The sequence below is a fragment of the Colletotrichum higginsianum genome, chromosome 5, assembly GCF_001672515.1.
Source record: "Colletotrichum higginsianum IMI 349063 chromosome 5, whole genome shotgun sequence".
In the NCBI taxonomy this organism is placed as follows: Eukaryota; Fungi; Ascomycota; class Sordariomycetes; order Glomerellales; family Glomerellaceae; genus Colletotrichum; species Colletotrichum higginsianum.
Genome location: NC_030958.1, coordinates 977,568 through 1,001,243, shown reverse-complemented (window position 1 = coordinate 1,001,243; position 23,676 = coordinate 977,568). Strand labels below are relative to the sequence as shown.

The following is a 23,676-nucleotide window of genomic DNA, read 5'->3' as shown; positions in this document are numbered from 1 at the left end:
ACTTCATACTCGGTATACTGGGCCATAAGGCAGGAATAAAGGTCCTCTGAAAAAATGAGGTTATTTGCATAAGGTATGAAATTGTTGTGATAGTTCGAAGTTGGAGGAAGTAGGAGGCTGGTGGTGGGGTTGAGGCATTTTTAGGTGTTCCAAATGAGGGGGTGTTCCAAAAGTGGGTATGTTGACTTACTCGTTAGAAGCTTATCTTGACTTCTTGAGAGAACAACGTCTCCAAGAACCATGTTGAAAGATATAGTGGTTTCGGTAAGGACAACTGATTACAACTCCCATGCAATCATGTGTTTAATCCAAAGACTTGGAAGTAGAAAAGCAATTTTCTCTAGGCTGGTTTTGACATGTATTCAGAGAGTTTCTGCCATATTTCACACAACATTTTGAATTGACTCTGAAATCCGTATTAGCTATAAACATACAGTTCTGGAAATGATGTCAAAATCTCTTTTAGCATCGCATCGCAATAGACACCCATTAATTATTTGTTTGCCTGCCTATTATCCGCAAGCTAATGTGTCGACTGTTGTTTGCCTTTGACACCGAGTTGCCTTGCCGCCTACCATGCTGCCTTAGCATTTGATTTGCTGTGCTTGAGAGCCTGCGTCTGCGACAGTCGTCACGAACGAATCACAATTACGAAATATTTCTCTCAGTCCCAATTGAACTCAAATCGAAGGGCTCCCCCAGCACCGGGGAAGTCGGAACTGCAAGGCTACTGTGAGATGCAACGCGGGACCTACGGATCATGCAATGCTGCATGCAGTCAGCGAGTCTTTCGCGTAAGCTGTTGAGATCCTTCTCAACGATGGGCTTCGAATGCGGATACCCCGCTTTCCGGTATCTGGCTGCCTAACGGCTCGCTTGGCATGCATTTCATCCTCAGATCCATATCTGGACGCTGGTCAGGGTTTGGGGCTCTTTATGAGGCTGGCAACGTGAATGCGGCAAAGCATCATGAGTAGTCCTTGCAGGGAATGTTGCCTGTTGCCATGGAACAAGCGATCGGCTCTCAACTCAGACAACATTGATTATACGACACGTAAATAATTCCAGATGGGTGACAGTAATGTCAGCAGTTAAACGCCAACAGTGCCCCAGTAGGTCATGAAGGTCAATGGCGCGAAAGAACCTCAGGGAACATACCAATGCGTTATTATCGCAGGGATAAGAGCATTTCTCACACATTGACGATTGATGCCCTAATGCATTGCTCTTCTAATGGAGCCTGGTCTGAACATACGACGTCAATGTGTCTTATTCGTGAGTTGTTGAAAGCCAGATTAAGTCAGCATACCCACTTCCTGGCACCCCCCACTTCCTGGCACCCCAAAAGTGAAGTTATTCCCACTATGCCCTTCGACTTTAATTAATTACTGCCTTCTTCTAGATGCTACTATAATACAGCTTTCTGCCTCACTAGGGCAATTAGAGTCACTGGATTCAGCTGCATTATTCTTTTTTTCGCTAGCCTTAATTTGCGCCTACTGGATGTCCTTAATATTAGCGAACTTAGTGTTTGGGTCGATCTGGACTGCCCTTCTTTTCCTTACTGCAGTATTATTGACTTAGGCCTGCAAAAGCTCCAGCTTATGCTAAGCAGTAGCTAGCTTATAGGCCTACTTACTAAAGCCTTTTTTAACCTTCTAGAATAGAAAGTATTAAGTAAAGGCATTATTATTTAGCTCTGTAAATAGCTTTAGTTAGCTAGCTAGATTCTTTATCTTCCTTAGTATTAACTATACTACTGCAGATAATACAGATGCCTATCCTTCCCCTTCCTTACCTCTAGACTGCCCTTTACTAATTTAATCTAATAATACTAATAGCTTTAGTATTATTAGGAGTAGGAGGGAGCTTATTAGAGGCTTTACTATAGAGATAAGCTATAACTCTATTTATTTCTAACTACTTCTAATATTCTGTATTATTATACTTGCAGTATGAGCCTTCTAATAATAGCTTATAAAGTTCCTCTTACCTATAATAGTAGAGTTATTCTACTAACTAAGGTATTTAAGCTCCTTTCTATAGGTTGCCTTTATAGAGCTAAAGACTAATTAGTTAAGTAGCTAGAGTATATAGGAAGTATATAGTAGTAGGAATAATAGATAAATATTATTAATATAGTAGAGCTATATAAAGTCTATTATTATATAACTCCTATAGCTATTAACAACTAGTAGTCTAGCCTCCTTTTTGCCCTCCTAGCCCTCCTTACCCTAAGAAGCAGTCTAAGGGATAGTCTAAGGGATAAAGACTTTCTGCAGCTATTCAATTGCAGTATTATCTATAGTCTATTTATTCTCTATTATAGTAAACTACTATTCTTTATAAGAGCTAAGATTTAGAGGAAACTACTACTACTAGACTATCTTACCCTTATATATAATAAGGGAATCTAGAGTATAGCCTAGTATTATAACCTAATAAGCTACAGGTAATGCAGCCCCACTAGGCTAGGCAGGGTGCAGGCAGTACAGCATTTGTATAGACAAGAAACAAAGTTATACAGATAACTCCTTAGAATAGAAGAACTAGGGAAGGTTACATACAGATAAGAAGGACTAATAGATAATAAGTAGTCTATACTAGGGACTAATATCCAGATTATTAGTCTTAGAATAAGGACTAACTTTAAGATGTTAGTCCTAAGAATAATATTTAAGAATATAAGAATACTTATTCTGCATAAATAAATTACTTTCTATAGCTCTTTAGTAATTAACTTTATAATTATCCCCTTAAATACTCTTAGTACTCTTTACTAGTAATATACATTATAAGCCCCTTATTAAGTATATAACTAATTACTGTATTCTCTAAAGACCTAATCCTTTTAGTACAACTTATAGTACTATTCCCTAGCTTTATTACCTCAGCTTCTACTAATAGATACTACTACAGAAAGCTAACTGTAATACTTTAATTACTCCTATTTAGTAAGTTAACTTTATAAAGCTAATAAATAGTATAATATAATAGCTTCTAAAGTAACTCCTACAACTCCTACTCCTACCTCTAAGGGAAAAGCTCCTATACCCCCTAAGACTCTAAATAAGGAAATAAAGGACGCTAAGTCCTCTAATAGTAATAATAATACTATAGAGCTAGCTAAGTAGCTTAAGAAAACCTATTAAGATATAGCTTATATATAGAATGCATTTAATAGTAATGCAGTTAAAGTTACTAGACTCTAGTAAATAATCCAGTAGAATCCTAAGTATACTTAGCTTATAGTACTCTAATAGGAAGTTAATACTCTCTGTGCAGCAGCTAATATTATTACTACTCTGCACTACAATAGATAAGAGAAACTCTAACTTAATTCCCCCTAAGCTTTTAATAGAACCCTAGAACAACTTAAGGGATTCCTTACTTAAGTTTGAGCTTACTAATAATTCTATAGAATAAGTTTTAAAAATAAGGCTAAGAAGGTTATCTACGCAGCCTCCTTCTTAAAAGGATGAGCTCTTACTTAGTTTGAATTTCACCTTACTAACTTTATAACTAATAAGTAGAATAGACTTAAATCCAAAACCTAACTTATCTTCTAAGAATACTATAAATTCGAAAAGGTACTCCTATCCCTCTTTTAGGAACTTAACAAATAATAATAATACGAATGCAACCTTGCTAACCTTAAATAGAAAGGTGCAGCTACTTATTATACTGCAGAGTTTAAATGCATTTGTACTAGACTTAACTATACTAATACTACTAAGATCTTCTTATTCTATAAAGGACTTAAAGAAGATATTAAAGATAAACTCTTTAAGTAAGACTAACTAGACAACTTCCTATAGTATACAGAACTTACTATTAAAATTAACAATAGACTCTTTAAATAAAGAAAGGAGAAAAGTAAAAAATAAGTACCTACTAACTCTAGAAGGAAGTACTAATAGCAACCCTAATAATAATCCTAATAGAACTACTCTCAGTATAATAGACAAACTAAGCACCCTAGAGGAAACAACTAGCAGAATAACTAGAATTGTAATAGTACTACCTACAAGTACTATAGTAGCCCTATAGACCTCAGTATAGCTTAGAGAGACAATAAAATATAAGACTTTAAGTACTACAATTGTAATAAATTAGGATACATAGCTAGAGAATACTAGTAACCTAAGAAATAGTAATTCTAACTAGTACTTAAGAAGAGCTAATAAATTAATATTACTAGTAAGAATATTCCCTACGCCTCACTCTTATAGACTGCATACTATAATAATAATTGCCTTACCTATTAAGACAGTAAAGAATAATTAGGATAGTATTCTAAGCCCCCTAGAATACTAACTATAGTTAAATTAGAATACAAAAAAATAGGAATATGCAAGACCCCTAATGAATACTAATAATAATATATTAATGTCCTCTAATAAGTCTGCAGAATTACTAGCTACTAGAAGATTCCTAACGCAAGGAAAGGACTTATAAAGGATAACTTATTTAAAAAGAAAGAAACCCCTTAAGAATAACTAAGGACTCTTATAATAATGCAATAAGGCCCTAACTAGAAGCTTACATACAAAATTAATAAATAACTTAATAAAATACTCTAGGAAGAACAACTTAAAGAAGTTAAGAGACCTATACTTTAAGGCCTAATAGCACTAAATGGACAGATTAATATAATTGCACTTAATTAAGCTGCAGCTACTAATTCCTAGGACCTACAAATATAGACCTCTAAGTAGAGGAAAGTGTATAAATACACTATAAGTAACTACCTACAAGGGCTAAATAGCTTAAATTACAATTTAGAAGAAATACTTAGCTATAGAATTACGCCTAGCTAGTACTACAAAACCTACATTGCATTTAGCTCTAATAAAGAGAGCCTAGAACCCCTAAAGCAACTAGAATACTAAATTATCTACCTAGTAAATAATAATTAATTAGTTAAATTCTACAGAACTGCATACAAAAAGAACTACCTACTTATACTACTTATACTAGAAGACTACCCCCTACTTAATCCTAGCAACTAGAACTATTAAGACTTATTCTAGGCTGAATACCTAAATAACAACTATAAAGACTACAAGAAAGGTAAGAAGAAGTTCTACTTCTACTTACAATACTATATAGAAGAACTTATTTAGGATGTCTATCTATATAGATAACTCCCCTTCTAAATAATGCAACTCTATAAGGAAGGAAATATTGCAACCTTTACTCCTAACCCTAAGTACCCTATATTATACTACAATAATAACTAAGAATAGTAATAATGCAAATATAACGAATGCCTTATTTATTCTAAGGTAAAAGTAAGAGCCTAGAGGAAGGTATAGGAAAAGAAATAGCTAAAAAACTAAAGATACTTACAAAAAAAGGGCAACATACAGTAACAACTTATAAGACCCTATATACAACCTATAATGCAGTATATTTTAAACTGGATATTAAGATTTAAGGATAATAAATGCGCACAGTTATTAATAGTAGTACCTAAGGAGACTTTATATTGCCTAAACTAGTAAATAAATAAAAGATACTATAGTAGAAGAAAGAATACCTGTATGCATTACAGATAGTTAAAGGAGAATAAGTTAAGTATAGTAGTAGACTTATTATTTTAGAGATAGTATACCTCCCTTTGCAAGTTTATAGCTAGAAAGAAGAACTCTAATTTAATATTATAGAGATAGGAGACACTAATATTATCCTAGGAATTATATAGTTACAAAAGTACAACTTATAAATAAATTAGAGAACTAGCTAACTCTAATAATTAGATTCAGTTACTAAGTAGTACTGCAAGAGTTAAACCTTAAATAAATCTTCTAGAGTACCTCTTAATAATACAATATAATAAATACAGTACATTACCTATCTCTAGGAGATATAGCCTTCTAAGACAGTAGCCCCAGTAGTATCTAATTAGGGATTAAATTTACTCCTAGCTATTCTAGAGGAGTACTAGAAGTATAATAAGCTATTTGCCCTAGAATTAGAAATAGGCTTACTAGAATATAGACCTTACAATTATAAGATCCCTCTTATTAAAGGCTCCTACTTAAAGTTCTATTTAATATATAGACTTAATAAAATAGAATGTAAGGTACTTAATAAGTACCTTAATAAAAACCTTAAGAAAGGGTACATTAGACCCTTAGAATTATTAGTAGAATACTCTATTCTATTTATACTAAAGAAGAATAGTAAGCTATAATTATATATTAACTACTAATAGCTTAATAGTATTATAAAGAAAAATTACTACTTACTACTACTTATCTTAGAACTCTAAGATTTACTATATAGAGTAAACTAGTTTATAGCCCTTAACCTTAAAGGAGCCTACAATTTAATTAGAATAAAGGAAGGCAAAGAGTAGAAAATAGTATTCTAAATACATAAAGGACTCTTTAAGTACTTTATTATACCTTTTGGACTTACTAATGCACCTACTACCTTTTAGATAATAATTAACTATATTCTTAGTAAATTTATTAATATATTTATTATTATCTACCTTAATAACATCCTTATCTTCTTACCTACTCTTAAGCTATATAAGGAATATGTATACAAAGTCCTTTAGAAGCTCTAAAATACTAAGTTATTAGTAGAAGTAGAAAAATGCAAATTCTATAGTAAGAAAGTTAACTTTCTAGAATACACTATTACACTAGGACAAATTGAGATAGAAGTAAAGAAAGTACAGGCAGTTAGGGACTAGCCTACCCCCTAAAATATTAAAGACGTCTAGTTATTTCTAGGATTTATTAATTTTTATTAATAATTCCTTAAAGGTTACTGTTACGGTCGGCTTTCCGTGGTAGTGTCTATTAGCAGAAGCTGAGGCAACGAAGCTGGGGAACAGTGCTGTAAGTCGTGCTGAAAGGATCAGGTCTTCAGAGGATACGGTGATCAGTCGTATACTCAACAAGAGGCTTGTAACGTTGGTCACTAGTGAAGGGTGCCGAGAGTATCCGAGGGGATAATCACAAAGTTGATTGCTGAAGAGCTATGGAAGGTAATCTATCTATACGGAATGGATGTCCTTATATCCTTGGGTGTTGTTCCTGGGACCGACATCTCAAAGTCGGTCCTCGTCCTGGGACCGACGATCTGGATGTCGGTCCCTAGCGTGGACCGCTTATCGTCCGTCGGTCCTCCTTATCTGCACGTGACCTTCCCTAGTTCTTCCGTTCCGAGGAGTCACCTGTGTGGTCCTGTTTCTTGTCCATACAAATGCTGTGCCGCCCGCGCCCTTGCCTGGCCTGGTGGGGCTGCGTCACCTGTAGCTTGTTGGGTCGTAACAGTTACATAGGAAATATTAAGTGCATTTAAGACCTTATACGAAAAGATACCCTATTTGAATAGACTAAAGAATGCAATAATGCATTCGAGCAAGTTAAATAATAAGTTAGCTTAGAACCTATTACTTAAATCCCTAATTTAAATAAACCTTTTGAAATTGAGACTAATACTTTAGACTTTACTATAGGCAGACAACTTGGACAATGCAATAAAGAAGGAAGACTACACTCTTATACCTTCTTCTCTAAAGTATTTTATAAACTAGAGTTAAACTACTAAATTTACAATAAAGAACTTATAGTAATTATTAAAGTATTCTATAAATAGAGACTACAACTATCTAGTACAAAATATAAAGTTCTTATATATATAGATTACAAAAACCTCGCACATTTTACAATATTTAAGAACTTAAATAAATAATAAGTTAAATAATTAGAATTCCTTTTAGAATATAACTTCTAAATTATCTATAGGAAAGGAACTAACAATAGTAGAGCTAATACTCTTAGTAGAAGGATGGATTATAAAGTTCCTATCTTAGAGGAAATATAAGTTATCCTTAAAATAGATAAAAATAGAGACTTTATTCTAGTACAAAAGCTTCTTATAATTACTAAATAAGTTATAGCTAGTACAACTAATAAAATAATGCATAATATAATTAGAGAGATTTATAGTACTTAGATATATAGTTACTAAGGAGTTATTAAGATTTAGAAATAAATTTAATAATACTACAACTAATAAGTAATAAAATAAGATATTGTAAATGCAATTTAGGATTGCAAACCCTATAAGAAAAGTAAGAATAGTCTATACAAACCCTATAGATAAATTTAGCTACTACTAGTACTACTAACGTACGTGCATAGTGAGCTGCGCATCATAGTGAGCTGCGCACGTCTACTGCCTTTCTACCTCTTATATAAGTTAATTCAACTACAACGTACGAAATCAATTAAAACTACTTATCACCCTCTTCTTCATCACTATCCCAAACTACTTCACAGGTTCGTGCGTTATGTCCAGACTTTCCGCAATTGCCACATCGTCGCGCGCGTGGTTCAGCACCTTCCGTACGACCCTCCTTCTGAGGGTTATTCTCTCCTCCAGCATCAACACCACCCTTTTCTACTTGTAGTGCCTCTGCTTCAGCAGTATTAAGTGACCCTCCAAGACGTAGTCGTGTTTTTTTTGCCCTCCGGCGCTTACTTAGTACCTCTATCCCCGTACGAAGCTTACGGTTCTCAGCCTCAACAATAGCAAGCCTATGGGCTAACTTGCTAATACCTCTGGCCTGGAAGTCAATTACTTCGTACATTGGTGTTGGTGAGCTACCTTGATGTGCTTGGATCTTCTTTTTAAGAGAGGAAGCACTTCGTACGCCCTCTAGTGCTGTGGTTGGTGTCTTTGCGTCCCAGGAGCCTCGGCTGCTTGGCCGTGAGTTTGATGGTGTTGGCGTCTTTGGCTTGAAATCCAAGCGAGAAAGAACCACTTCAGGGTTAAAAGGTACAAGGCCTGCCTGTCTAAAACCAGCTCGTACGTTGTTTTCGCCCATTGAGGCAAAGAATGCTGCTTTAAAGGCAGGAAAGAAGTCATCCTTAGTAATATGCGAAATCTGCATCCGCATCATCTTCTCGATTTCCTTGCTGTACGAGTGCTTTAACGGGCTAAAGCACCCAACATCAAGAGGCTGGAGCTCGTGCGATGAATGGGGAGGCATGCAGAGAGCAATAATGCTTTGTTCCTTGCAGTATTCGTCAAAGTCGGTCGATTTATGGCTGTTGTGACCATCAAGGATCAAGAGGCGATAAGAGCCCTTCGTACGAGTCCTTGTGCACTGATTAAAGTGCTGTAGCCAATCTAGGCCAATATCATTTGTCGTCCATCCATTTTCGCTTGGATGGATGCGCCATGTGGCTGGGAATTGGCCGTTGGTGTACCAGGAGAGGAGGTGATATTTGCCCTTCACGATAACGTACGGAGGCATCGCCCAGCCATCTGCACACACACCCTGAATGACAGAAACCCATTCCCGATTGCCAGGCTGCTTCGTACGAGGCCTTCCCTTACGGTCAGACGTTGTAACAACCTTTGCATGCGACAGCATTCCCATCAGGAACCCAGTCTCATCAAAATTGTAGATATCGTCATCAAGTATTCCGTACTTTGCAATTGTGTTTCGCACGAGTGCAAACCAGCCTTGTATAATTGTAGGATCCTCAGCTAAGGCCCTCTGATAGTCGATTCGACGTCGAAATTGCATTTTCAATTGGGGGACGCGTCGTACGAAGTTCTCTGCCCATCGGGGTCCCGTACGCGTCCCGTTGCGCGCGTTTAGGAGTTGGTCGGCCATTTCTCGTACGTCTTCTTGTCGCGGAGGGAACCCTCGATCGATTAGGTCAATAACTCGTTCAAGAATCACCTCCTCTTCAGTTATAGTCATCTTCATTGATTTCGGTCGCGTCTCGGCTCGTGGGAGTACACCAGCGCGTCGCGTGCGAAGGGTTGATTCAGGAACCTCAAAGGTGGAGGCAGCTCTTCGTACAGACATTTTTGGGTCTTTTTGGATAGCTTGGAGGGCAAGGATAATACGGCTTTCTTTAGAAGAAGAAGTCATGTTCGTACGTGGAGGAAAGTAGGTGTAAAGGTTTAAGAGGTAGAAAGGCAGTGGACGTGCGCAGCTCACTATGATGCGCAGCTCACTATGCACGTACGTTAGTAGTATATTATTTAATCTCTTTAGACTTTATTATTAAACTACTAAAGTTAAGAGAACTACTTACAAAGGTCTATTACAATAGTATTTTAGTTATAGTAGACTAACTTACTAAATACGCCTACTTTATTCTATACTTAGAAGTAAGTACAGTAGAAGACCTTGCGTATACATTTTTAAAATATATTATTAGCAACTATAGACTACTTAAAGAAATTGTATTAAATAGAGACAAGCTATTTACTTTAAAGTTTTAGAAATCTCTAATTTTGCAACTTAGTGCAGACTACAAACTATTTACCTCTTTCTACTTGCAGACTAATAGTTAGACTAAATAAATTAACTAAATACTTAAATAGTATCTATAATACTATATTAACTACAATTAAGATAACTAAGTACTACTATTACCTATAGCTTAGTTCACCTACAATAGTGCAGTTAGAGAAAGTACTCTCTACTCCCTATTCTACCTAAACTACAAATTCAAACCTACTGCATATAGAGAATTACGTAAAGGACTATAGGCCCTAAAGGCTGTAGCTAATATTAATAAGATGCGTAAAATCTAGATAAATGTCTCCTAAGATTTAGAACTTATTAGAGAATAAATAAAAAAATATACTAATACTTTAAGAATTAGAGGACTATCTTTTAAAGAGGGAGATAGTACCTACTTTATATAATAAAATATTAAAACTAAATAGCCTAGTAATAAGTTGGACTACAAAAAACTTAGACCTTTTAAAATCCTTAAAAAAGTCTTACTAGTTAACTATAAGCTAAAACTACCTAATATAATGAAAATCTACCTAGTCTTTTACATTGTACTCCTTAAACTAGCGCTACGCAGATTACATACTAAAGACTGCATTATTGTAGAACTTAATAAACTAGAATATAAAGTTAAATAAATTATTAACTATAGGAATAAAGATAGTTATAATAAATATCTTATTAAATAGAAAGACTACAGATATAAAGACAACTTATAGGAACTAGTTAAGAACCTCTAGTACACTCTGCAACTACTTTAGGAATATTACAATCTCTAGACTCCTCCTCTACTACTAATAGCCCTAAGCCTAAGAAATTATTACTAAGCTTAAATAAGGACTAATTTACATTATTAGAAACCCCTATAAATTGCAGCTCCTCTACTACTCTATACTTATAAGTACTTAGTACTAACTCTAGAGTATCCAACTTATTAATCTCCTTTATACCCCTATAGAAAGTCTTAGCTTAATAATTATAAACTAGTTTCTAAGTTTTCTAAATTCTTACTAGATAACCTGCTACTATTACTATTAAGGATTGCAAATAAGTAAGCTCCTTATAAAGCTTTAAGAGCTCTTTACTAGCTTTTTCCTCCTTTTTATCCTACTCTTATTACTAAGTATTTAACTATTAGACTACAACTAATTAGTAAATAAAAATCTATATAAGTAAGGCTACTTATAAGTAAATACTACTAAGACACTATTATAAGGCTTCTTTACTTTAATATAGGCCTAATAGTAAGAAGAGCCCTTACTAAAATAATAAGACACCTGTGCGCAAAAATAGTAAGTACAAGGCATATTAGTAATAATAGAATAAGTATTAAAAAACTCTAGAAGTGCAAGATATTTACAATCTTTAATCTCTATCTTTTAAGACTTAGATTTCAATTTTAATTTTTCAATACAACCTAATATAGTATTAGTATTATAAGAAATTAGGAAGTAAATTTAATAACTCCCTAACTTAGGAGATACTACTTACTTATATAGTCTTAAGAATAAGACCTTTAGAGAGGAGACTTAATATTACAACTTAATAAGCTATAAGTAATACAGCCCTACTAGGCTAGGTAGAGTGCAGGCAGTACAGTATTTATATAAATAAGAAATAAAATTATATAGATAACTCCTTAGAATAGAAGAACTAGGGAAGATTACGTGCAGATAAGAAGGACTAATAGATAATAAGTAGTCTATACTAGGGACTAACATTTAAATTATTAGTCCTAAAATAAGGACTAATTTTAAGATATTAGTCCTAAGAATAACATTCAAGAATATAAGGATACTTATTCTGCATAAATAGATTACCTTCTATAGCTCTTTAGCAATTAACTTTGTAATTATCCCCTTAAATACTCTTAGCACCCTTTACTAGTAATATACATTACAAGCCCCTTATTAAGTATACAACTAATTACTATATCCTCTAAAGACTTAATTCTTTTAGTACAATTTATAGTACTGTTCCCTAGCTTTATTGCCTCAGCTTCTACTAATAGATACTACTACAGAAAGCTAACTGTAATACCTAGAGTAGAGATGCATTTAATAATAAATACTTATACTCTTAATTTAGGCTATTTCTTGCAAATAGACTTTATCTTAGCTATCCCTAGTACTAGCCTATTAGATTCCTAGCCCTTAAGAATACTAATCTTATTTATATTGTATTTATTAGCTAGTTTAATACTCTTAACCTCTAGTATAGTAAGGAGTTTAAATTAGTCCCTAATAACTTTAGTAAATACTCTATTAATACATCTAGAGTTAATAAGGCAATTTCTCTAGACCTTAATAAATAGGTTTCTCTTTAGAAAGGTATAAATTTAGCCCTTTCCTATAGGCTCCTTATCCCCTATAGTACAGAGGATTCATTCTGCAAATGCCCTCACTTATTAATAGGTTGGGGTAATACTAAGGGCATACTGGATTCGCACTTATTTAGCTAACTTAGCCTCCTAATTAGGGGAAAGCTTCTAAAGGTTAGAAAATGCAATCCTTTTAGACTAGCTGCCCTAGAGTTAAAGTTAAAGGGTTAACTTAGGGATGCTATACTCTAAGGCTGCCCTCTTTATAGACTTACTATTGCTAATAGCTTCAATTGCTTAATAGATATTATCTTCAGTATATTGAATTATAAGGTAAAGAAGAAGGTGTATGCAAAAAATGAGGCTATTTGGATAAGTATTGTGATTGTTGTGGTGGTTTGAAGGAGGAGAAAAAAGGAGGCTGGTCATGGTGTTGAGGCATTTTTGGGGTGCCAGGAAGTGGGGGGTGCCAGGAAGTGGGTATGCTGACTTAGCGGGCAGCTCATCAAATCTCGCTCTTCGCACAGATGGATTGGCCCAGAGACATGTGGGATCCACGAGGGAAACGCATGGGAATCTTGAGGACAAGGTATGATATTCGGGTGCAAGCCGCTTCGCCTCGATTAGGTGGCATGTCTTGCAATGCAGAAAACGGTATAGACACGAAAGGGACACTGCAGATGCAATTTAGGCAACCAAGCTAGCAGCCGGATCAGTTGGTGGATCTACATCGTAGGCAGTGCGGTGGGAGATGAAATGGCTCTCGAATCGACGCTAAATAAGCGTCCGGTCGCCTGCTCACGCACCGGACCAGGCGACAAGCAAGGTCTCACTAGCTCTAACGAACTCGTCGGAGCACAACAGTCCGCTTTAATTCGAATTCCATATTCTGGCGACGCTTGGAGAATCATGGCAAGCCATTGGGTCTTGAAAGACTTCAATTGGCTGCTACAAGCCACGATATCCCGTTTGGTTTCGGGTGAGGAATCACATACAAGCCTCTTGAGTTCGTCATCAAACATGCGTCGAAGCGCTGAGCCAGGACGCATTCCGTCATCTTGTCAGGGTTTTACTTCGTCCGAACGCATATTCCGACCTCTCCATGGACAGCGCGATCTGTGGCGATGGTGAGGCAAGGCAACCAGGCACTGACAAGGCAATGCGCCATGACGCGGCTCCCTTTCGCTTGATAAGACACCAGCTGCAGGCTACTCAGGCTAGTATTCATCCTGGGTAAAATTCACGGTAATCTTATCTTTTGATAGGTCGGTCGGTCGACGGGCAAGCCGAGGCGAGTCAACGTTGCGGGACCTATGCCGCGCCTCATTCCTCTGGGTTTGGGCGATTTGAAATCGCACAGACAATGACACCAATCACCATGAAAGCGAAATATGATGACTTTGTTAGTTGTTCACTCGGCATTTGACTGCATATATGTATACTGCTTCGGTTGCTGTGAAAGATTCCAACTCAACGGGGACGCGAGAGTGTCCCTCGTTGTTTTCCTAAGTGTGAGGTCTGGTAAGAACTTGGGATCAAAACTGGCTGGCATGACATTGAAGTCAGATAATTATTTATATCTAGTTGCAGTTAAAAAAACCAGATACAGCCTATAATGTGTCATGATGCAATTTTTGATGAGCTCTCAGCGACTTCTCACGGTCGTCTCGTTGTCCTTTGGAGTTGATTTGCCTTGTTATTTTTTAGTACTTGCTGTCGTTTGTAAGACCTAGTTCAGGGCAGAAGCTTTTGCTGAGTAGGTTAGGAACAAGGATCCTAAAGCTAGGACGATATCCCTACAAGCTGCCTTGGGCATAATGAAAAGAGTTGAGTCCGTTCTCTTTCTTTCCAAAACGTCTGGCGGGTCTAGAATCTAGGCAAAGTATCTCAGGGGGCAGAACGTCGATCTGCTTGACTGTATATTGACAATCAAATAACAGACTTGACTTATTCCTCACCTCGAATTCTATTTAGCTGGCGTCAAATAGTCTATTGGTTATTGCATTCGTCTGGAAAAACTTAGAAGCATGTCATACAAATGCAAAAGCAGCATCTTATAGGTAGACTCTCTCAGAGGCACTCACAATCCCAAAAAAGTGTAGTACTTCTCATTTGATTTCTTTTTTTTAGAAGGCCCCTATTGCCTGATACTTTGCGGAAAGCTTTTATTTACATCTAACTAAGACTCTTTTTATTGTGTGCAATTACTGTTTGGCTACATTCTATGTTCATACACAGTAAAGAGGAAGAATCCTTACGTAGTATGATGAACAAAATCTTGTTCCTGCCCCATTCCTCCCAGTCCATGTTATTTGATTTTGCAAAAACGCCCTCGGAAGAACGTAGAAGCTCTGGATTGTCGGCAAACTACCCACCCAGATCTCCTCGTCTTGCTTCCACCCAACGCGGGAGGGCTCTCAACCCCACAAAGTCGGAGGCAGACGTGTTGGAAGATGCAGTTACCAAATCCAGATACTCCAATTTCACAGCATGGAATCGGCGCTAGGTCTGACCTGGAAGAGTTAAGACGTTCTGCCTAAATCTCGGTGAGTTGATTGTCAAGTCAGTCTTCATCATTATTGTGCTGGACCAGTTAGTATCCCCGGACAGTTTGATCACGCCATCAATGCACATTGCGCGATTTGTCTCTGATACATCGTAGACGAGGCTGTCCACCCGCCCTCCCGAGGCAGCCTTAGTTGGCTTGGCTCCGTTTCGGCCTAGGCAGGTGAGTTCATGCATGAACACCAGGCGGCCTGCAGCTACAGCCTTCCCCTGCACATAGCCTGCCAGACCAATCCAAAATAGACGATTCCGCCGTATGGGAGCATAGGCATCGGCTGCGTGCTATTCAGTGCTCGGAAACGACGTTCGCGCTGGATACCAGAGTCCACTGACTTTTGTCACCCGTCAAGATGGTTTCGCAAGAATCAGACGGGAAATGTGTTCGAGTATTACCAAGAATAGCTTCTTTTCCTTGCAGTGATGCCTATCGGCAGTTTTGGGCGAATCCTCCTCCTGCTCCTTATAAGCTGCATGTGGGTGCATGGATGGCTGCCACTGCGGGCGTCTGAGCTGCGTGCAGCTACCTCACATTATTTGGTGCAACCCACTATTGCAGACGCAGGAAGATACTCAACCTATGGATGCCTGGTAATTCTGACAAGAGGGGTAATATTGAATGTTAGAGACACCGAACCTGACAAGCAGGAAATTCATCGATAATCGCCTTTTGAACTGAGGATGTAGGGTGATGTGAGACAGAGGGTCACGAGACAGATGCGAGTATGAATGAGTTTGAATCGATCGGTGCAGCAGCAGCCGCCACTCACTACATTGTTGGGTATGGCAGGGCGGGGGAACAGCGTGACAGCTCAACCCACATGATATATCCGCACGAGGTCGGCTAGCGATCGAACACCCGCGATGGATATCCCCCCCGCCCGTGAGCACTGGGGTATCAGAACCCACTCGACGTCAAGCGCCAAGCAGGACTCAGCCACCCGAACGATTACTGCTTTTGAGATGGTGTTGGCCTACTCCATTCCTTCGGGAGGGGTGAATTCTACGAAGCGACCATCGCAGTAAGCTGGCCTAGGCAGTTGGCTTGGGTACGCGGCCGAGATATCCCACCATGGATCCGACGTCGTAACTTGCTCATTTTTGCTGCATTTTTCAAACGTAAAAAATGGCCCTACGGCTCGTGGCATCGTCAGCACAGAGGCTGGGCCTGCAAGACGATTGATAATACGGGAATGGCCGGGCGCATGGTGCTGACGTTAGTTGCCTATGTTCAGGGCCCGGCAAAGCCAGGATGACTCAGGAGTACTGTTATCGCCTCTGTGTTCCATGTCAGAAGATATCTGACTTGTCGTATCCGGCTATTCTCGGTCGTGTTTACAGCACCATTCCAGAAAGCCGCCGAATAATTCGTGCCTTTTCCCTTAGGTGTTCGTCGTGGAGGATCTCGCAGTCACCGGCCCGACAGAGCTAAAGTGTGTGTCCTCATAGGTCTCGGATCCAGACTCTTAGTCACTCATTGGTACCACTGATGGATGGTGTGTGGCATCAAAGTTCCGAAGCCTGCAGACCAAGATTACGAACCAAATCAAAAAAGGAATTACTTCGTCCCGCGCCTACTGCCCGGGCGACCGTCTAGCGTGGATTAGATGGGCCGTTTCTCCGCTGCGCCGCCAACGCTGACGAAGGGAGTCGACATTTATAGCAAGAAGTAAAAAGCGGTTTATTTTGGCGGCCAAAAAAAGGGTGTGTTTCATGCAGACGACTTGAAAGGCCTGGCAGGGGGTCCCAAACAAGGTCATGAGAAACAAAGCTCCGCTTGTCACCGAAAGACGGGACAGTCACAGGCATCACGAGGACATGCGGGCGCCTTGTAGGATGGCTCTCGACTCGTGCAGGCTTCTCTCTGCCTCTTAGGTGTCGAAGTTCACTCACTACGGTACTCGTGTGGTTCGTTTTCTGAGTGGAAGTGGACTTGAGGCCGACGGTTGGTCTGAATGCCGAGGCATCGACTCGGCAAGAAGCTTCAGGACTCGAGGGGATTGACAGGTCCTGATTTTGCCTGCTGGAACCACGAAGATAGAACACTTGTGACTTTAGTTGAATTATCTAGGGTATGTATAGCATTGTCTGTCGAGCATTGATATGGGTCACTGCACGCCAACCACTACAAATTGTTGTAGTGCGGTCTTTACATCCTGTGCCGATGCTTATACAGTTCTTTTGGAGACCGTTGAATGGATCTTTAGAATTGAGAAACTAAACAAAAGCTCATGGCAGAACGTCTCCACTTATGTCCAGCCCGAGGCAACTACTGGCTTACAGACTTGTAGAGGCAGAATTCTTCTATATCTTTCGTTCTGAGACCCAGGAAGAAATCAAGTGCTGTTCTATAGACGCGCAGGCTCTTTGCCGGGCACTCTAGAAAACAGACTGGTTTAACAGTCCAGGGTATTCATCATCATAGCTGCTGGTTCTTCATTAGTTGTATTAGAATACAAAAGTTTGTTCCTTGGAAGCGTATCCATCTTACTCCATTGGTAAAAGACAAAACAGGACAAACTGGGACACTTGTTGAAGCTATCCTCCACCATACGCCTGGCTAGAGTGGATTATAAGGGACTAGGGCAGATGTCTCACTCGCGGGTGTATCGCGAAGTTTGAATGGACAAATGTACGCGTATCCCGGCTCTACTGAGCTTCTACAGTATTAGTACAGCTTCTATAGTACCTTCCTAGTGGCAGAAAGTCATATTTCCTCCATGAAGTTGTTTCTTTTCACAACATTGTATTGCAGTGACTTCATAGATCATTGCAGGGCTCCTTTTTGAATCTGCAATCACAAACATACAAACGAAACTTGAAGTGAGGGAACGCGCTTTTGATGGAAGTTGCGAAAACACAAAGACTTTTGCAATCATACATTCTCCTGCCAAATTGGCTAGAAAGGACACGATCTGCGTTTAAATAGTATACATCTAAACATAGCTTCATATATGCAGAAAATAGCGATGATCAAACGGGAAATAATGCAGTAACCATTTGACACCTCTACACTGTTGGAGCGCCGCTGGCTGCAATGAGATGTTAGCAACTGATCGGATTTGGATTTCTTTGGACCCATGCGGATATTTGCTGACTTACTCTTATTCCCTGCAGAGCTCGACGTACGAAGATTTGCGCTGGGACGCTGGCGAGGTGGTATGATATGGCTAGTCTTGAAGCCATGACATGGACATACTATCTCCGGATTTGGACATCTGCCAGAGGGCGACTTGGGAAGAATATTCCAACTTGTTCTCCCTTACACCCGGCCCCGGGTCGGAGATCTCGATGTCACATGGTGAGTCGCCAACGCCGACCCGGTGCCGGCCTGTTGATGGAAGATACATCGTCGGATAACACCCGAGTCCCTGCTCGCCCAAACGCCGAGATTACCTCGCGACAGAGCGAGAGAGGGAAGGGAGATAGCGGAAGTGATGTTTCTCAGATGCTGTGTCCCAGGAACTTCAAGTAGGAGTGGTAACGGCAGCAGGCGCATCTGGAATGATCACATCGCCATCCTCTTCCCCTCCCTCGCTCTGCTGCGAGACAATCTCGCCTACATCCATCTCGAATCGCGCCGGCACACCGAATTCCCTCGTGGCCCGGTCGTATGTCAGCCAGTTCCCAGACGAGGCGAGTCGACAACCCAACCAAAGGCACCGCTCGCGGCGCTCTTGGGCCATCGAGGCGACTTCAAAGTACTTCTCGTCGTCGTCGAACTTGGCCGTCGTAAACCAGTCGTCCGGGTAGTACTTATCAACCCACAACAACCCCCGCTGCGCAAAATCCTCGGGCAAGGGACGAGGAGCTTCCTTGTCCTGTCTCGGAAACTCCTCCGATTCGATCTTGTCTACAGACGGACACTTCGCCATGAGTGAGTTCAACGTATATGATATAAGCTTCCATGGAATCTTCTCTTCAATGTACCCCATTGCAATCGGGAAGTGTGACAGGTGGTGGAGGAAGGAGAGGGTGACATGCACGTAGGGGCTAACGTTTGGGTCGCCAAAACGGCGGAAGACAACATTGTGGGTTCGCGAGGCGAAGTCGAGGGCGTCGAGCTGCTTTTGGCTTGCAGCGCCAGTCTCGTTGTCGTCCATGTGGACATCAGCGTCCTCTATACGACCCGTCTTGATGGCTCTCATCACAGAGTTCGACTCGCTGCCGTACTCGAGAATGGCGCACGAAAGGGCGATGCCGATGTAGTAGCCGCTATCCAGCCACCGCTTCGTGTTGCGTGCAATGTGGTTGTCCAAGTGATCGATAAACTCGCTCACAGACGGCGCCAACTGATCCATGTTCTTCCCGGAGAACAGAATGCCGTGAGCGCGGACGAAAGCGGCGTCAATCTCTTGCAATCTCGTTGGAGAGCCATTCAAATGCGGGTCGAAGAGTGTCATGATGGACTCCCGTGCTGAGAGAAACGGCACAGGCACGCAAAGCGACTTTGAGTAGTAAAACAGCTGCTGCAGGCCGTTCGGGCGCGCAAGAATCGCAAGATGATGGTACAGCCGACCAGTAGTAGGAGCTTTATCACTCGCCTTGGAGTACCAGTGACGGCTCACGGATGTCCAGACCTCGCGATCTTTTAGATCGTCATCTTCTATCGCCATCCTAATCACAAGACAAGTTACTAAGAGCTCAAGAAAAGAAGCACGTGTTAAATTCTGGCGAGATGCCGCATACCTGTAGCGTCCAAGATCACCCAGACACTCAATCCAAGTATCCTCAAAGGTAGGGACAGTTTCATAGAGCAGTGCCATCATGGAGTAAGCCAGATATATGAACGCAAGCATATGTTCAAGAGATGCTGGCAACCAGTGTCGAAGCAGTTCTAAAAACGAGTGTATTCCATGACGCCACATCCTGGCCGGCATTGCATACTTGCTTGCCAAACGCCGCAGGGCTGGGCTCGCAGATGGATGCTGTGATGCCAGGAAAAAATCATGATGTTCATGAAGAAGAGTCCGATGTAAAGCGATTAATGCCTGCCATTGTTCGTTGTTGAGTTTGGGGTTGGTTTCTTTGTTTGAGCTTTGCGAGTTATCCACCTCGATACACTTGGACTCGACCATAACAAGGCCTGCGTAGATGCCCTTGACTTCAGCGACAAGCTGCTCTTGGCTGATAGGTCGTGTCTCGGGTTCCTTGATCATCACTTCCGTGTTGTCCGGCTCCGAGGACCGGGGTTCGAAGGACCGTACCGAGGCCGGAGCCCGAGGGGAGTCGGAGGCATCTCCGGGCCGTTTCGCATCGGCACGTCGAGTAAGCGGGTTGTCGTCGGTGGGGGTCCACAGCTTCCCCTTCTGCTGGGTAGGCTCCCTTCGGAATTCGTTATCGGTAGAACGCGCAGTGTGATGGTTCGACTCCCGCGCACGGCTCCGCTTCGGGGCGACCATCCTCTCGTCTTTGTTATTTCTATAAGGTGTCTTTGAAGAAGACTGTTGATTCAGTGTTCGTTGTCTTTCGGGCTCCGGGGTCGGGGTACTGGGGCCAGGGTCGACGCTGGACGGCGTTACCGATGGGATTGGATCGGATGACGGTGGTTGGTCGGCTCGTGGCGGCGGTGGACGTGATCGAATCCTGGGAAATAGATCTCAGCCTCGCGTCAAGTAGGGGTGCATTCGGCTGATGTGCTTACGACTTCCAAACCTCGTCTATCTGATCAGAGAGATTCTGCGCGGTCGGAGGCGGATTACTATCTTGCCCAGCGGCGTGGTTGTCCTTGTAATGCTGCTGGACGTCGTCCCGTGACTCTGCTCGTAACTCATCGCCACAAATGGGACATTTGGTCCACGTCTTTCGCCGCCGCTCCTGCTCTCGCGCGCGAAGATGGTTGGTAAAGCCTTTGGTGAGGGCTGTGGCGGGTTCCGGGTGTTGACTCATCTCCAGTAGACCGTGGGTATTGCCTACTTTGCTGGTTGAAAGAGCAGGACATGGGAACGAATGTGGAGGTAACGCAATGTCGGCTTGGGGTTGAGTCTGAAATGAAACTGTTGATGGCGACTCCTCGTTGGTATTATCATCACATCCGGCCGATGTCGAGATGGTATATAGGGTTGAAGCTGATGGTGGGGAGAGCTGGCCCGGTGAGCAATGCGGCTCAACAGTCTACAGTAGTGCGCGGCCCATTAAGGCAACTAACTGGTTCGCATGGCGGACTAACCCAGTGTCGCGGCAAGCTCCTCCCCCCCACCCAAGTATCTCTTTTTCTTCCTCTTCATTTCAAGGTTATCCAGCAGTACAAAAGCTTCTCCTGTTCCCGTCTGCAACGCCTCGATTTCCTCGTCCATTCGTGCTCTTTTCGTCTCTTACCATCTTTTATGTTAGATGCAGTTCGCATACACAGAGGATCTTTGGCGGATATTGTCAAACGACGTCGGTTGTATGGATTCAAACCCATCGATCAATTGCTGTGCTTTCTGCCCTGACAGAGGCTCAGGCTCGGGGTTATTTACAGCGAGGCGGCGTTGTCCGAGGTCTTGAAAAGTGCCGTACATTGCACTTTTGACACGACCTCGTCTGGATAAATGTTGCATTTCTAGAACTGTTGTACTTCGATTAGTTTTCATTCCGTGCTCGTGACGGCTTCATACGTGCCCGATGCAAAATGCAAGTGCATATTCGTATCGCAGTTCGCATGCCAACCACGACGAGGCTTCCCAATTATGTTCGTTCGGTGTGATTGAATATTCCATGTCTCGCAGCTCTAAGCCTGCTTTATTTCTGCATCAATCAATGCCCCCTCATCTGCGGCTCTGAAGTCAGACGACAGCGCCATCCCTTATTTCTATGGTTAAAATTGGCAACATTCCATCTCTGAGGGAATGATGACCGACTGACTGACTGACTCTCCCTCTCCTGTCAATTTCGACAACCTGGAGGAACGCTTCCATACGTGTCAGCCTGCCATCCTAGGGAATTCTAAGCAGTTTCCCTCCCATCCTTTCTATCCTTCCTCTTGCAAAGGATAATTTGATTTGCATCCTTGGAAAAGACGCGCGCGTTCACTCCGTCTGACTTCCTTCTCACTTCTTACACCAGCATCGCACCGAGCTCTGACAACAGGCTCTAATTAGCGCGCCGCACCAGCGATGGACCCGCCACCACCTCCTAACGTCACCACCACCATTGTGTCCCGATCGAAGCCCCAGCGCAGCGGCGACCTCTCGCTGTTTGCACCAGGCGACGACGGACTGCAGCTTTGCCATGTCCAAAATCTTTGCAACAGGCAGCATGCCGACCTCGATCTCGCCACATCCAGCCCTGGCCTAGCCAGCGACACAGCCACAGCAATCTAGGGGCGAAACCCACATATCCCGGACTTGCCGAAGTGTATGCATCATGAGCAACGAACCATTGGGGAGCTGACATATCGGAGGCTTCCAACCACAGACATTACCAAGATCCCCGAAATTCTCTCCCGCAGATTATTCAGCTTGAGGCGACGTCGTGTATGCATACGAATGGGGCTCAGCTGAGGAAGAACTGCCTAGCCAGAACTACACGACGACTGGCAACACAGCTGAAAGCTTTCCACGACCACTAACGTCCAAGGTAGCCAGCTATTAGCAATCGATTCATTACGACAGACGAAGAATTCATCCGAGTCTAGCCTTTGGTGTCTCCAGTTCCTGCCCTCGGACTCAACCCACCCAACGCCTATCTTCGGTTCCCGGGCCTCTCGAACGCCTCGTTCTATTCGGCCCGCCAGAATTGTCTCGCGCTGAGACTGTCGTTCCTCCGCAAATAAGAGGGGAGAGCTCCCACTTGCAAGGAGTCACTCATATCTCACCGTCACCTCGTATAGCTTCGGGATGTTGCCTCCAGAGTCCAAGCTTCAGCTGGGCGGGGGGCGCATGGCGTGAAGTAGGCACCAAGGACATGGGGAAGTGTTGGACCGTCAGACCAGTGTCTGGGTCTGCAGATTGGCCAAGGCGACGATGCTCAGCGGCAAAACGCGACGCCTTTCCAAGGGAGGATAGATGTCGAAATCAGCAGGCAGCAGTGGTTTGTGGGTGTCATATGAGGCCGTCGTTGATCCACCGAGGGTTTGGGAAGCCCCCGTGGTCACGAGTGCGGTCGTTCAAGCGAAGTGACTGGCAAGCATACCCTGAACCTCTGGCAGGCGCCTGTTCATCGTGAGAAACTTGTACCACACGCGGCAGAAATTCACAAACGATCACAGGCACACCCACCTGGTAGCGAAGGCTGTGCTGCCTATTCTCGAAGTGGGTGGACCGTGGCTGTAGGAAAGGGCCTGAGGCAAGTGTCAAGAGCATGGGGGTGGTCACCCTGTGCTAGTGGCCGTTGTCTTCAGTGGAAGACGCAGGTTTCCAGGTCTTGGTCGTGCGACGAAATCAAGTTTTTTTTTGTCGCACCTAACTATGGGTTTTTGAGAAATTTCACATGTGATCTCCAGGGAAACCGCTTGCAATTTATGCCCTCGAGGCAGATGATGGATACGTTTCTAGAGTGGCAAGGAAGTCCAGTACAGGTT

General features: G+C 41.9%; 2 protein-coding genes across 2 annotated transcripts; one reads left to right on the top strand and one right to left on the bottom strand.

Moving 5' to 3' along the window:
* Positions 1-18,640: 18,640 nt before the first annotated feature.
* On the bottom strand, positions 18,641-21,062 carry CH63R_07233 (methyltransferase domain-containing protein; the record flags this gene model as incomplete). The annotated part of the gene is made up of 3 exons (XM_018302208.1): positions 18,641-19,790; positions 19,863-20,759; positions 20,818-21,062. 3 exons carry the CDS (start codon positions 21,060-21,062, stop codon positions 18,641-18,643), a joined length of 2,292 nt encoding a protein of 763 aa, XP_018156986.1.
* Positions 21,063-22,270: 1,208 nt separating this feature from the next.
* Positions 22,271-22,477, top strand: CH63R_07232 (uncharacterized protein; the record flags this gene model as incomplete). Its single annotated transcript, XM_018302207.1, has 1 exon — positions 22,271-22,477. The coding sequence occupies one exon, from the start codon at positions 22,271-22,273 to the stop codon at positions 22,475-22,477; it is 207 nt and encodes a 68-aa protein (XP_018156985.1).
* Positions 22,478-23,676: the final 1,199 nt, after the last annotated feature.